The sequence below is a fragment of the Macrotis lagotis genome, chromosome X, assembly GCF_037893015.1.
Source record: "Macrotis lagotis isolate mMagLag1 chromosome X, bilby.v1.9.chrom.fasta, whole genome shotgun sequence".
Taxonomy (NCBI): domain Eukaryota; kingdom Metazoa; phylum Chordata; class Mammalia; order Peramelemorphia; family Peramelidae; genus Macrotis; species Macrotis lagotis.
The window spans coordinates 541,652,739-541,669,428 of NC_133666.1; the positions used below are offsets into that span (position 1 = coordinate 541,652,739).

Consider the following 16,690-nt stretch of genomic DNA (forward strand, 5'->3'; position numbering starts at 1 on the left):
GCATAATTTTTTTCCACTTTATTTTTCTTAAGATTTCTCTTTCTTTGTATCTTTGTATGTGTCTTTGGGGGGGGGGGGTGGAGAGGCTATATTTACTCCTACAACATGACTATTGTAGTAATGTTTTCCATGGCTACACACCTACAACCAAGTAACTTGCTTTCTCAATTGAGGGGGAGTGGGGTAGGAGGAAGGAAGAGAATTTGGAACACAAGGTTTTGAAAGTCGATGTTGAAACTTGTTTGTGCATGTAACTGGGGGAAAATTTTAAAAATAAATAAAAATAAAAATTTACAATATAAAATGCATGATGTCTCAAAAAAAAAGAATATGAGCTCCTTGATATCAGGTACTGGTTTATTTCCCAGGGCTTTGCACATTTTTGTTGTTCAGTTATTTCAGTCTTGCCTGATTCTTTGTGACCCTGTTTGGAATTTTCTTGTCCAAAATACCAGAATGTTGTGCCATTTTCTTCAACTCATTTGACAAAAGAGGAAACTGAGGCAAACAGGATTAAGTAACTTGCCCAGGGTCATTATACAGTTATTAAGTTTCTGAGTCCAAATCAAATCTAGGAACATGAATCTTCCCGACTCCAAGTCTGGCATTCTATCCACTATGTTACCATAGTAAGTGCTTTTGCACCTAGTAAATGCTTAATAAATATTTTATTCATTCATTCAATTTGGTGGCTGTGAGGAAGATGGATATGAGAAGGGAGAGAATAAAGACATACTAGCAAAAAATTAGGAACTTATGACAATAGTCCAAGTGAAAGGAGATGAATAACTGAACTAAAATGTGACTGTATATATGAAATAAAAACCACGAATGGAAAGGGCATTGTAGGCAGCTAGATATTAAAGTATAGAGGGTGCTGGACTTGGAGACAGGAAGGCCTGAGTTTGAATCATCAGAAGTTTACTTGTTTTATGATCCTGAACAAGTCATCTAATCTTGAAGCTTCAGTTTCCTCATTTGCATAATGAAGAAGATAAGAGCATTTTTATCCCAGAGTTATTGTGAGAATCAAAAAAAATAACATGGAAATGTTTTACAAACTCTGAAGTGCTATGTAAATGCTCTCAATGATGATAGTAGTGATGATGACAAGGATGAAGAAGACAGAATCAACAAGACTTGATAGCTAGTTAACAAAGAGAACAAGTAGTCATGAATAATTTCCAAGGTACCAACCTTTTTGGTTGGAAGGATGTGGTACCTTTGTTACAAATAGACTCCAAATAAAGAAGTAAGGTTTTCTTTTTGTATTTTGGGTTAGGTTTTTTGTTTATTTTTCTTTTTTCTGGGAGATGGGGAGTGGCCAAGAGACAATTATTACAATATTGTGAACATATTTGATTTTGAGATGCCTGTAGGATATTCAGTTTAAACTATTCAGTAGACAGTTAATGAATCAGAACTGGACCATAAGGGAGATGAGGTTTATATATTTAATAGCCATCTGCATTGTAATGATAACTGATCACAAGCAAGATTATAAGATCACCAAGTATAGTTAGAAAGTAGAAGAATGCCCAGGACAGAGATGAGGGAAAACTCAGTACAGGAGTTGTGACAGTGATGATGATTCAACAAAGGAGACTCCGAATGAATAAGTAGGAGAAAATTCAATAGAGCAGTTTCATGAAAACCTCAAAAGCAATTGTACCTAAGAGGAAAGTTTAGTCAATTGCCAAAAGTTGCAGAGTGGTCAAGAAGGATAAAAACGGAGAAGAGATCTTTGGATTTAACAGTTAAGAGATCATTGGTGATCTTGGCAAGAGTCTTTAGTTGAATGAGAGTTGAATCAAATGCCAGATTGCAATGGATCAAAAAGTGAGTGTGTAACGAGAAAATATAATCATGAGTATAACCAACTTTTTCCCTAGGAAGTTGGAAGTAAAAGGAAAAGCTATAAGATGTTAGCTTGAAGGAGGGAAGAATCAAAGAAAAAGGATTAGACTGATCTGGACAGTAGCCAGTAGATAAAGAATAACCAAAGATTATAAAAAGAGGATAATTGTAGGAGGAAGCTTAGTTTATAAAAAGGAAATGGGATCAAAGGCACAAGTAGAAAGGATTTGGCTGATATTAAAATGAATGTTGATCCTGAAGAATCAGCTTGGCCTTCATTAAGATAATGACAGATTAAATTCTTCTTTTTAAAAATAATCAACAGACTGGTAGAGAAAAGAAATAGTATTGATTTAGCTTACCTAGATTTTGGCAAAATATTTAACTAGGTCTATCATATAGCTTTAAAAGATAGAGACAGAAAGGTAGGGACAAATGATAGTGTAGCTAAATGAATCTAGAATTATGTGATGGTCAAATCCAAAGAGCAATCATTAATAGTTCAGTGTTACCTTGGAAGGAGATCTCCAGAAGAGTGTCTCAGGTATTTGTTTTTGACTAGATATTGATGAACATTTTCATCAGTGACTTGGATAAAGATCTACAAATGATATGCTTATCAGATTATCAAATGCCACAGAGGTAAGAAAGATGGTCTCAGAATTTTCAGAGTTTTTTTCCCTTCACAATTTAAATGTTAGGGAAAAAAAGAATAATATTGAATTTAGTTGAGATGAATTTGGGTTGAAAGAATCAACTTCAGACAAAATTGACTGGACTTCAAAAGTCCAGGGGCAATGGGACAGCTAGGTGGCATGGGGAGAGAATGTTGGACCTGAAGTCAGGAAGGCTCGGCTTTCTGAGTTCAAATTCAACCTCAGATACTTAAAGTGTCTCTGGGCTAATCATTGAATCCTTTTTGCTTCAGTTTCCTCTAATGTAAAATGAGCTAAAGAAGGAAATGGCAAGCCACTCCAGTATCTTTGCCCAGAAAATCCCAAACGGGGTCACAATGTATTGGTTACAACTGAAATGACTAAATAGAAACAATAATTAAAAAAAACACTGCAGTCAAGCAGGTTGATGCATTCATATGCATTATGTCCAGATCTAGGACTGTTGTCCGGCACTCTGGTCAGTCAAGTACTGTAGTTTTGTGTTCAGTTCTAGGCACCATGTTTTAGGAAGGATGTTGACAAACTGGAGAAAGGACAAAAGGGAATTTCCAGAATGGTGAATGGTCTCAAGATCCTGCCATATGACAATCAATTAGAGGAATTGAAGCTGTTTAGCCAGAGAAGGGGACATTTAGGGAGGAAAATAACTGTCCTTAAATAGTTTAAAAAGGAATAAAAAGGAAAAGGGAACAGGGAAAATGTGCAAAAGGAAGTAAGCTTTTTTTTTCTATATCACTCTAGAGGGATCTCTAAGGAGTAATATAGGAGTAATGATACTAGGATAATTATCATGTGGTATTAGTAATATTATGGTAATAATACTCTAAGGTCAGCTACATGGCACAGTGGATGGAATGCCAGCCTGGAATCAGGAAGACCTGAGTTCAAATCTCACCTTAGATGTTAGTTGTATGACCCTAGGCATTTAACCCTGTTTGCTTCAGTTTGCCCCTCTGTATAATGCACTGAAGGGGGAAATGATAAACCACTCCAAGATCTTTGCCAAGAAACCCCAAATAGGGTTAGGAAAGGTTGGACATGACTATAAAAACTGAACAGCAACAATAATATTAGAATAAGAATACTAGGGGCAGTTAGGCAGTGCAATAGATAGAGCACCGACCCTGGAGTCAGGAGTACCTGAGTTCAAATCCAGCCTCAGACACTTAATAATCACCTAATTGTGTGGCCTTGGGAAAGTCACTTTAACCTCATTGCCTTGCAAAAAAAATTTTAAAAAGAGAATAAGAATACTAAAATAACTACTACAAACATTTATATGTTGCTTTAAAGTTTGCACAATGGTTTGGGATGGTTTCTTACATGATCTATACAACACCCTGTGAGGTAGGTACTCTTATGATCCCCATTTTGCAGATAAGAAAACAGGTTAAGCTATTTTCCCAGAGTTATATAGCTAGAAACACAATATCTTACTTAAGATTCAGGAAATGAGTAGTTGGTATAAAAATACAAATTTTACCCTGATCTAAGGGAAAACTTCCTAATCATTTAATGCTGAGTCACTTCAGATGTGTCTGACTCTTCATGATTCCATTTGGAGTTCTCTAGGCAAAAATACTGGAATGGTTTGCCTAATACTTTCTCTAGTTCATCAGGGTAAAGTGATTTGCCCAGGGTCATGCAGTGAATAAACATTTGAGGGAGAATTTGAACCCATGCAGGGGGAGTCTTTTTGACCTTAGACCCAGTATTCTGTCCACTACACCATCTAGAGCTACCTGAGGAGGTAGTTATTCCCTCGCAATTGAGGTTTTCAGGCAAAGGTTTGAAAATGACTTAGATTCTGTGGAGAGAGCTTTTGTCCAGACACAATTTGGACTATGTCTTCTGAGAATTCTTTCAACTCTAAGATTCTGTGCTCTTATCTCCTCTAAAAGAAAACATAGTAAATATGTGGTTCAGGAATTCATTGGTCTGCTTTAGTTAAAGATGAGTCCTTGCTCCATTATGGCACTAGATACCTGCTTTAAAGTTAGCTAACTTAGTTACCTCTGAGGGAACCTTTTAGCTTTCTAAGAGAAATAACAAGCTTTTAGTAATTACTTCTAACTCTTAATATCTCATACTTTTAGTATAGTAAAACTGGATGAGACTTTAGAGACTATTTGTCTAACTCCATCATTTTACAGATGAGAAAAGTAAGACTCAGACAATTTTAAGTCCAAGTTCATGCAGCTACTTATTGGCAGAGCCAAAACCAGCATCCAATCCTGCCTAGATTTTGGATTCAGGGAATCTGGGTTCAAATCTTTATTTTGCCATTTACTTCCTGTGCTACCCTGGATAAGTCATCTAACCTGCTGATCCTCAGGTTCTTTCTCTATAAAATAGGATAGTTGTCCTTCTGACAACCTAAGTAGGAGTCAAATTAACTCATGTACATAAAGCACTCCATAAACCAGCAAACTCTATATAAACATCATCTATAGTGATGGTGATAATAGTTTAGAAGTATCCACTTTCAAATAATAACTCAACCTATGAATAGCATCAACTCTGGGGAGTTCTGATTGTCACCAAAGTAGTTTGGCAATGAATCTTGTTTCCTCCATTAATGAAAGACTTTTGTTCCCATTCCTCAGAACGAGCCAATAGATAATTAAAAATTTTCAACTACAAGCTATTATTATGTCTAGATAATAGACTCTACCATCATTCCTCCTACCTTCCCCCCAAGCACTGATGAAGAATTAGGTTCATTGAGTCACATCTTCTGATGTGAGCCCTTTGTGTGGGACCCTTTCCACCCAGGATTGTGACTATTGTTCAATACCATCATGGTACACAATCCAAGCTCAGAACCAAAACAAACCCTCTCACGAAGAGTATAGTCAGAACTCAGATCAGGTTACAATTGTTAACACAGATCAGGAATCTGAGGTGAGGCAGAGACAGCCAACAGGAAGCCAGTTCTGGAATGAACAACATTCTCAATTAGGGAGCAATAAGGGAAGCAAGCTCCCTGGTTCAGTTTCACAAATTGAGGCTGATGTTGATTACCATCTGAAATCCAAACCCTTGAGCCTTGAAGAGCTACCTTAAATACTTCGTGATTTCTCTTCCCCCTCCCCATCTTCTCTATACCCACTCCTCACTACCACTCAGAAATTTCAGAAGGTGAGTCCAGTCTCTACCTGAACAGGGTTCATTTCTACAGTGTCCCTGACAAATGACATTTAATTTCTGCTTGAGTGATAGGGAATTCTAATATCCCCAGACCAACCCAGTAGGTTTCCATATATTGCTTCAACAGCTCCAGAGAAAATATATAAGAATATTTATAACATAAAATATTTTCAAAAGAACACCATAGAAACAGCAGTATTTAGTCAAATGCATAATTTTTGTATAGTCTCACAAAGACCTGAAAGTAGCATATAATGAAACAACCCTCCCAAACAGCCTCCTCATAAGAGGGATGGACCCTGTCTCATTCAAACAGGAAAAAAACCCTTAATAAGTGTCCATTGAATGAATACATGAATACTTCAACATGGAAGAATGTGCCTTTTAATGTTTAGTTCCATTTGAGTTGTTAACACTATCAAGACCTTAAACAATTTTAATTCATGTTTTCCTTCTCTGTCAATTAGAGTATAGGCTCCTTGAGGTCAGGAACATTTTTGTCTTTGATTTCCCATTTCCTAGCATGGTGTCTCTCACATAGAGATTATTAAATATTCATTGAATGTTATTGGAAATATTCCATTGTTCTGACCTTTATTTTTAATTTCAAGAAGGGTAGGAATTTGAAATGTCTCTAAAGGCTGCTCCTATTAGCTTAAAACAGTACTTCTCAAAATTTTCAGGATCATTTTTTCAGGCAAAAAGTTCTGAGGGCCATCTTGCTTATATGCTATGACATAGTAATGCAGACTCCACTTTTCCTCACAAATTAGGATCATAGTCCTAAAGCTAGATGGAACTTCTGAAAAAAATCTAGGCCACCCACTCACTTTACAAGTAAGGAAAATGAGACCATGGAAATTAAGTGACTTATTCAAGGTCACAAAAGCACAACTCTGAGGCAGGGTTTGATTGCAGATCCCCTGACTTCAGAGCAGGTGCTTTTTCTGGGGCAAATAATGAAAACTGTATTGATTTAGAATTGAATAGATGTTTATTTCTTATGGTTGACTAATAATTTTTCTTTTGAAAAAATTATAATGATATTTTAGTTTTTCATCACCTTTATTTTCCTCTTGACACTCCCTCAGCAGGCTATCATTTCTAATAAAGTAGAAAATGTTTTTTTTTAAAGTTTAACTATGAACTTATCCACCAAACTTGACATATGTGCAAGTAAATGGTTCACTCACCTCATTTTTTTCCCTTGATTATGGTCAACTTAAACTCCATAATTATTTATTAAATCTTTGGAAGGTTTTGTTAGTCGAGCCCAGTAAAAACTTCATAAGTGTGTTGTTCTGTTGAATTTGGGTGTGCACATTAATTTTCAGTTTTCAGTTCCTTTTACTATACAAAACACTGGCAAAAGGATTAACAATAGGGTCTCTTTATAAAAGAAGTTTTGATTCCCTTGTTGACTTATTGTGGCACTTCAGACTTTACTGAACTCATACATTAGATTATTCTGGGGTGCTTAGTTCTTAGTTATTTATTGAAGACACCAAGGTTATCCACTGTATCCCAGGACAATTGCCAGTCATCTTGACTTTTGTCTTACCATTAGACTTCAATAACTTTGGGAGACAGTAAGGCTAACAGCTTTGTGCTACTCTACCTCACTGAAATTCAACTCAGACACAAGTCAAGATAGCACTGTGGAAAACATAAAGTTTGAATAAGATATGATTCTGAAAATTTGATTCTAATAGAAGAATGAGAAAATATAGATAACTATAAGACATAACATTAAATGATAATTGAAATAGAATTTCAGCAGACCAAATAGCATAGGAAACCACGAAAAATGATTATTATATGCTTCCCTCCTTTACAGATTGCAGATTTTGGTTTATCAAAATGGCGGCAGATGTCATTATCTCAATCAAGGAGTAGTGTTTCTACTCCAGAGGGTGGGACCATCATCTACATGCCACCAGAAAACTATGATATCAGCCAGAAGACACGAGCCAGCATCAAGCATGATATATACAGGTACAGTATATTGTGTTGCCATATAATTTACCTGTTTAGAAGGTTATTGCAAAATAAGATACAAAAAAAAAAAATTATTGGGACTCAATGGGCAAGTTGTTTAACTACAAGTATATCTCACCTTAATGCATTACAAATTCCTGAAAGATTGTCTTAATCATAATCCGTTTTCCTATACCTTACACTATAATATCAGAGTTGTTTAAAAAATAATCAACAGATATTAGCTCTTCATTAGGTACCAACTACTGTGCTGGGTGCTGGAGATTCAAAGTACAAGAATGAAATATTCCCTACTGACTAGGAGTTTACATTATAATGAAATAGAAGAAAGATACATCTCTAAACAGATTCAGAATAAATACAAAGAGAATTAACAAAAAAAAATACCTGGTAGTTAGGAAGGAAGAACACCAGCAATTAATTTTAGAAAAGCTAATATCTTTGTAAATGAACTAGGGATAACACTTTTTAAAGTATTCTTGTATTGAATGGTTTTGTGTATAGAGAAATTTTCTTATAGTACAAATAACTGCACAATATGTAGATCCGTTTCCCAATTTGGGATGTTTGTATACCATACCATTCCTGTGTTGTTAGAGTAATAAGGAATAATATTTATCATACTATGATGTTACAAAGAAATGGGGTCATTTGATAAGAAAAAAATATAAAAAACACAGAATTTGAGAAATTTTTTCCATCCCATATGTAACTGCCTAAAAATATATGAAATAAGTATATTTCATAGTTCTAGAGCTGAAAAATACTTTAGATATTATGTAGTCCAATCCCCTTATTTTATAGATGAGGAAACTGCCCAGGGAAGTTGAATGACTTTTCTTAAGTCTTAGCCCAATAAGGACTCTGTTGTTAAATCCCATTCACTTTCTTAAATGTCTATTTTAACATGTTAATTATCTTACGTTGAGGGCATTACCCTATATTCTGCCTTTTGGGCATAGAGAATAAAGAACTGGACCCAGAGTTCAGAAGAACCATTTTCCTGATTTCAAATCCTTAGACAAGTCTTTTCACCCAAAAATGACCTAGAAAAAAAATGGCAAATAACACCAGCAACTTTGCCAAGAAAATCCCAAATGGCGTCATGAAGAGTTCCACAGACTGAAATTACAGAACAAAAAGGCACAGTTCTGACCAAGTCACTTCCCCAATTCGGTCTTTTCCAGGCAAGGAGATAAAATATAAAATCCTTTGTTTGACTTTTAAAGTCCTTCATAATCTGGCTCCTTATCTTTCAGCCTTTCCTTCTAATCCTCTGTGCTTTAGCTGCACTTGTCTTCATGCTATTCCTTACATCCATTTCCCAATTCTGTAAACTGACTATCCTCTATGCCTACAATGTTTTTCTCCCTCCTCACTTTTGCCTCCTTGCTTCCCTGATTTCCTTCAATGCTTAATTCAAATATGATCTTCAAGAAGTCTTTCTCAATCCCTCTTAACTATTCCTGCTGAGACTGCCTCAATCAATCAATAAACATTTGTTAAGTGTCCTCTAAGAGCCTGGCCTTGTACTAAGGATACAAAAGGGGGCAAAAAAAAAAAATAAAAAACCCCAACCTTTCTCCCTAGGTGCTTGCAGTCCAATAGGGGAGACAATATGCAAACAAATATATACAGAGCAAACTAGAAAAGAGATAAATAAGAAATTAAAGAGAGAAGACACCAGAATTAATAAGGCTTGGCTTGCAGTCAAAGATGGGATTTTAATTGGGATTTAAAGGAAGTCATGGAATCAAATGGAATTAATTGACTATTTCTTAAACACAAAGCACTCTGGCTCTCACTGATTGGTCAATGAAGCCAAGCCTCCTTTGGTCATTGTTTGGGTTTTTGTTAGCTCAAAGTGAGTATAAATGACCAGAAATCCTGAGAGTCTCTGTGTCTCAGATAGACTTTTTTTGAGCAAGTAAAGGATACTTTTTTTTTAATTTCACCTTATTTCTTATCTATCCTTAATCAATACAAACTGCTCCACATAGAAAGACTTCAGCTTAAAAAAAATCAAGGTCTCCCATTGCATGGTGGCGGTGGCTTTGTACAGCTAAGATGTCATTGGTCCTTTTTTGAAAACAAAAGACAAAAAGAACAAAGAAATCCAGGGAGGTCAGTAGTTGGAGAGGAGAGAGAGCATTCCAGGCAAAGGAATCACCCAGAAAAAAATGTCTAGAGCCAAGAGATGGAGTATCTTGTTCATGGAACAGTTTCCCATTTACTCCTGTTTATATCTTGTATGTTTGTAACAATAGTTGTTTGTACAATTTATCCTTGATTAGAAAGTGAGCTCCTTGAGGGCAAGAACTATTTTCATCTTTCTTTTGATCTCTCTTTTGGACCTAGCATACAGTAAGCCCTTAAAAAAGTGTTTGTTGACTACCTGACTTAACTGACCCTTTCCTAGCTAGCCCTTACTGGGAATTGATTAGTTCCTCATACCCCTGAGATTATGAATTGAGTCTGAGGTGAATTTAAAATGAATGTCGAATAACTTTGGTCTAGTCTGAATTGATAACCTCAGTACTAATCCAAAATAGCCTGTCATCTAGAATTATCAGCTAGGTTTGACATCACTAGATTCCATTCTATGTCATACTTCCTAAATGTAGTCAAGGAAATTCAGAGAGGATTACCAGTGCTTCAGTGATGTCAATAGGGATTTTCCCTGTAAATCTCTACAGTTCCTAACCCCCCCCAACACACACAAACACAGGCTCCAAGACAATGGAGTTTTAATATTTGCTGAAAAAATAAACTCCATTTATCTAGGGTTCAATTAGGGGAAAACCCCAGGAACACACAGTGTCCTATTTCAGCTGCTTATCTTCTGTTTTAATAGACTGCTCCACCCTCTTTGTTCTTGAAACCCAGGCAGCAAATGCTACCTTCACACTTGACTTGTTCAGATATGCATACCTCCTCACTCTATTTTGGTCTAAGCTTGGACAGATCCTTTATTTCAGTCAAAACAAGGATGATATTTTTTCTGAAAAAATCCTTTCCTAGAAACTCATTTTGTTGTTTAATTAATGATATTCTTGGTTTGATTTGGGAGGATGGGCAGGCTTGCCTCCCATTAAGATTGATAACATCTTAACAAATGTTCCAAACTTAACATGGTCAAGAAATTCATTGCCCTTTGGTCAACCTGATGATGAACCTTGCCATGTTCTCAGAAAACTCCTGTTCATTCCATCCTTGAAGCTTTTCTTGGTATAGCACTTAGTTGAGCACAATCTTTGGGAACCCAGAGTCACATTCGTGCCACAATAAAGCATCAGACTAAGATCTAAGTAAGAAGAGAAAAGTAAAGCAAAGTATAAAAGTGTAGAAAAAAATCTAGTGTTCAGTCCTTTTTCTGATATACTAAAGTCTACTGGCCTTTTTTGGTACAATTTACAGGACACCCAAGCTTTATTCCCATTCTTTGCTTCCACTCTTGAGTTAAATTAACAAGATTTAGTGTCAATCCGGGGCAACATTGCTGCCCCATTTGATGGGTTCTTTTAATCTTTTCTGTTTCAAAGGCTTCACCACCATTGGACCTTCATTCTATTTTGCTTCCACATTTTGCAGGTCTTAAAGCACTCTATGCGTGCTAGCTTTCATCACCATCATCATCACCATCATCATTGTTAATATTACTATTATTGTTATTCTATTTCTAGTATGAGGGGTTCTAATAGTCCTTGGTTCATTTGCAGGGTAGAAATTACCGGCACTCCCTGAATCCAGTGGTAATAAATTCTTTCATGCTCAAATTACCTGGTCTTCACCCTCCCTTAGGTTCTTTCTGGTTTCTCATTCATGTTCTACATCTATTCAATATCTACTGATCCAGATGAGTGACATTTCCAGAATCCTTTATGGTTTGCAATAGGAAAAAAAAATACAGACAATATCCATAAAAGACAATTTCCATCAAAATAAAGGTGGACTCTTCTTCCACAATCCCCTCTATGGATTCAGAGCTAATTAGGAGTTTGATAATGAAGCTTTTATTTCAAAAGTGAACCATCCTTGGGGCGGCTAGGTGGCGTAGTGGATAAAGCACCAGCCTTGGAGTCAGGAGTACCTGAGTTCAAATCTGGTCTCAGACACTTAATAATTACCTAGCTGTGTGGTCTTGGGCAAGCCACTTAACCCCATTTGCCTTGCAAAAACCAAAAAAAGAAAAAGTGAACCATCCTGGGGCAGCTAGGTGGTGCAGTGGATAGAGCACCAACCCTGGGGTCAGGAGTACCTGAGTTCAAATTCAGTCTCAGACACTTAATAATTACTTAGCTGTGTGGCCTTGGGCAAGCCACCTAACCTCATTGCCTTGCAAAAGTGAACCATCCTCAACACAATTGAAATCATTTTCCTCTACCAAGACTTATTCTGCTTTTTAAATAATAACTTGAGGAAAGATTGTTCCAAAAAGAGGTATTAGGGTAAGATTTGGATTCCCTAATTTTCTCTGACTCTAGGGAATGAAAACATCTCATTCATTATCAAAACAATCAAGGTGTTAGACTGGGAAACTGCTTTAGTTTTAGTTTTGCCAAAATAGTGAAATTTTCATATTTGAAGATTCCTGATCGGGTTTTCTAGTTCTTGAGATATGACTAATCAAACTAATCTAGAATGGTTGATATCCACCTAGTCTTTAAAGTTCTCCTAGTAATAAAGATTTATACACTCCTATAAAACCAATTCAACTTGCAAAAGCTGAGCTAATTTTTCCCTCCTTCCCTTACTTTTTTTTTTTTAAATCAAACACTCACCATCTTGGCCAGTAGCATTTCTATTAAATTTGATCATTACTCTTTTTTCTTTCTTTTTTTTTATTTTAGTTTTTGCAAGGCAGTGGGATTGAGTGATTTGCCCAAAGTCACACAGCTAGGTAATTAGCAATTGTCTAAGGCTGGATTTGAACTCAGGTTCTCCTGACTCCAGGGCCGGTGTTCTATTCACTGTACTACCTAGGTGCCCCATTGTTCCTTTTTCAAGAAAAGAAAGTACCATGGTCATTATCAAAAAAATATGTTATTTCTATTATGCAAATTGCATTTATAAAACATCCCAATATATTTCTTCCTTAAACAGCTTTGCTATTATCATGTGGGAGGTGTTGTCCAGAAAACAGCCCTTCGAAGGTAAGTTTGTTCAGTTTGCCCAACTTTCTCTACTTAAAGATCTGTTAATGTTCATGTACCATCAACTAAAAAATATTCTTACTCTGAATGTTCCTAACATGTAATAAATAATACTAATTGAGGCACTATATAGATACATGTATGTGTGTATATATATATGTGTATATGTGTATATATATGTAAATATATATATATATATTATAGTTGAATAAAAAGAGCACACTGAATCAGGAATCAGAAGATCGGTCAGGAGAGTACTGACAAATATTTGCCAACCAACTTTCCTAAAATATATAAATAATATATGCATTATTAACATTTTCTTCCATCATCTTTAAATCTAGATTTTTTTAAGATCTCAAGCTCTGATCTGTAATGAAGTATAACAGTGGGCACCTAAGAGTCAAATCAAACAGATTCTAGCACAATCCTGCACAAGTTCTGTGCCAAGGAAACTGTGGGAATCTAGAGAAACACAATTTTTAAAAAAGATTTTACAGGTAGTTTTTTGGGGGGGTTTCCCCCACTTAGCACTTAAGATTCTTAATAAGCATTTGTGAAATTTTAGGGCTTGCACATTTTAATTTGGTTACTATTGATTACATTGATTACAACAGGTCTTAATTAATGTCTAATAAATGCATGATATCTGTTTTGACAGAAGTTATCAACCCCTTGCAGATAATGTACAGTGTGTCACAGGGAAATCGACCTGACACTGAGAAAGAAAGTTTGCCACTTGACATTCCACATCGAGCTCGGATGATTTCCCTAATTGAAAGTGGATGGGCACAAAATCCAGATGAAAGACCATCTTTTTTAAGTGAGTTTATTCAATTTAATCAAGTCATTTAGATTTTCTCAAATCACCAAAATATTCTAATTGACATTCTGGGAAGTCTCTTACCTTGGTAAAGTTAAGTAAGTGAGAATGACTAGCAACTAATAATCTATTTAACTTTTTTTTGTTGTTTCAAATTGTATCATTTTGTGAAGCTTTTGTCCAAATTTTAAAAGAAACATAAATTGGACTAAAAATTGAGATGGAAATATATAATAAAGAATCACAGTTGCATGTAAAAAAATTTAAAATTCCAGAGTGAGCTACCAAATGAATAACCATCTATGTTAAAGAAATTTAAATTATTTTTGATGTGAATTGCCCATGAATTTAATGAAAAAGTAAATTTATTAGAAATTTTTGTGGAAGGAAAAATTCAAACACAGTTTCTCAATTTGGGATATCTTTTAATTTGTACATAACTGCCTGTAAAAGTTCATAAACAAATCTTTATAAATGATCATCTTGATACTGGAATTAAAATTAGCTGTGAAAATACTGAGGTACATCAAATAATGTCTTTGTTTTATATCATTTCAAGTTCATTAAGGAGCACCATCAACAAACTCTAGTGAGAAACATTGAATTTGTTGGAATTTTGTCATTTGTTTAAACCACTCTTAATTTAGAATTGACTTTTATTGGACATAAGTTGAGCTTCTTAACAGTTCTATTTAATTCACAAGTAGTACAGATTGAAACTATAAATTCGGGTGGGGAAGACTATTTAAATTTCTTGAATGTGTTAAAATGTCTAGGAGAAAAGGCAAATTTTTCAAGGGTCTTCAGGAATTTAGATTATGCCATTCATCAATGCTGCCCTAGTTAAAATTATTCACATAGTTTCACTAAAGCAAATCTAAGGTTAAAGTTAGGCAATACTTTGCATGCTTAAAGTAATAAAATTGAATTTTCTCAAATATTCCATAAATCAAATTGAACTTCCCTTAGTTACTATAATTTAAGACAAGGATTCTTGACTTCTATGGAAAGATTTTTAGATGTGGAGAAAAAAATTATCTCTTTATTTCCATTCTTTTTATTTTTTGTCATTATACATATTTTATTTAATGCATTAAAAAGCATTATTTTTAAATGAGTTTCATAAGCTTACCAAGGAGCATGCACACATACACACATATACACCCACATACACATCAACATACACGCGCACACACACACACAGGGTAAGAATTTTAATCTGATTTAGAGTGTATGTATGTATGTGTATATATAGTGTAACAAGTCTATGTGTGTGGTGCTGAGCATCTTTTTTTGAATAACTATGGTTTACTGGATTTTTTAAGTTTTTATCTAGTGTTCACTAACAATACTTTCATTCATTTACAAAAGGGCCTGTTAAATCTCTGGCCTTTGAAACTATGAATGGAAATAAAGGGAAGATAAATTCTGAATTCATATAAAAAAGAAATTTTCATCAATTCTCTTGGACTTTCTCATAAGATACTGAATTCTGGTCCTAGGAGTTATTCCAAGAAGAGCCATTCCTAGAACAATCATTCATTCAGGAAAAGTTGTTCAAATGCTTTCCTAATTCTGTGGCTTGAGAAAAAAAATTCTTAAAAGTAATTAAGGGAATTTAAATAACTTAAGTTAAAAGTAGAATTCAACAGTAATCTGAAACTGAAATTATTGTTCTGTGTTTATGTTAGCTTTTATGAACTGACAGCTAAACATGTGAATTTCCTCTTTTATTTAGAATGTTTAATAGAACTTGAACCAGTTATGAGAACCTTTGAAGACATTAGCATTCTTGAAGCTGTTCTTCAGCTGAAGAAAACCAAGGTAATCAATATTTGTGGTAAATATTAGCTGGAATCACAGAGCTCTAAACCTTAGGGAAAGAAGTCCAGCTTCTTGAAAAGATCTTACAGTTTTTTGCTATTTTGGTGTTTTCTACTAACACGTGAACCAATATTTTAGTAGCAGAGAGAGATTTGGAACCAGAAGACCTGGATTCAAATCCTGGCTGTGACATTTATTGTTTGCATGATTTGAGTAGCTTCTCTGGGCCTTGGTTTCTTTACCTGTAAAGCGAGAGGATCAGATCTGACCCTTTCTAACATTTATTTATTTGTGAGGATGTGTATTTTCTGTGTACATATATATAAATAAATATATATGTATATATATATATATATATATATATATATACATATGTAATTGTGCCTGAGTAAGGAAGATAGCAGTTCCCAGAACTTATCACCAGTATCTTTCTCCCTTTCTAACTAAATAGATATCAAATAATTTAATTTTCCCCTCCCTTAAAGCTACCTTTCTCTTCTACCACATTCTTGAGACTGATAATTTTTCCCAGTGAATATTTTATTAAAATAAAACAAGTGAACAAACATTTGTGGAGGGCCAATCCTTGTGCAAGAGTTGTTGGAAAAACAGTATTTCTTTTTGTTTGATTTTGGTTTTTGCAAGGCAATGGGAGGAGAGTTGTTAAGTAACTTGCCCAAGGTTACACACTCAGGTCCTTCTGATTCCTGGGCCAGTGTTCTATCCCCTGAGTCACCTAGCTGCCCTCAAAAGACATTATTTCTTTTGCAAGATTAAAGGTGTAAAAACATTAAAAATGCAATTTTGAGAATGTGACTAGATTCTTATCCTATACTTTGTTGCTGAATATACAATTGCTAGTGAAATAAAGTTAGAATTGGTATAATTGTCTGATTCAGATCCCCAAATTAACTATATCCAGGTAATTTTGCTCTAGGATGGATTTCAATTCTTTAATGATTATCTTAGCAAAAGTTTGAAATTGACCATTTATTTATATGTCATGGAGTACCATATTGATAGACTTTGACTAAATTGAAGTATACCTATGTTTTTAGAATAACAAAGAGCTTAGAATACAGTACTTTGACAGACATGGTTTATACTGGGAATTTCTTCAAAAAAGAGTATATGCTTAGTACTACCCAATACTTTGGGAACATTTTGATATATTAACCATTTAATAATATTTTATATTTACATAGTGC

The 16,690-nt window shown here is 34.8% G+C and overlaps 1 protein-coding gene across 2 annotated transcripts in view; it reads left to right on the forward strand.

Annotated features, from left to right (window-relative positions):
- The window catches only part of RIPK2 (receptor interacting serine/threonine kinase 2), a 66,196-nt gene that overhangs the window by 21,015 nt on the left and 28,491 nt on the right, over positions 1-16,690 (forward strand). For both annotated transcript variants that reach the window (XM_074199899.1, XM_074199897.1), the window contains exons 4-7: positions 7,522-7,679; positions 12,786-12,835; positions 13,497-13,658; positions 15,397-15,482. In XM_074199899.1, the coding sequence (XP_074056000.1) occupies positions 7,522-7,679; positions 12,786-12,835; positions 13,497-13,658; positions 15,397-15,482 (456 nt within the window). The remainder of the gene's footprint in view (positions 1-7,521; positions 7,680-12,785; positions 12,836-13,496; positions 13,659-15,396; positions 15,483-16,690) is intronic.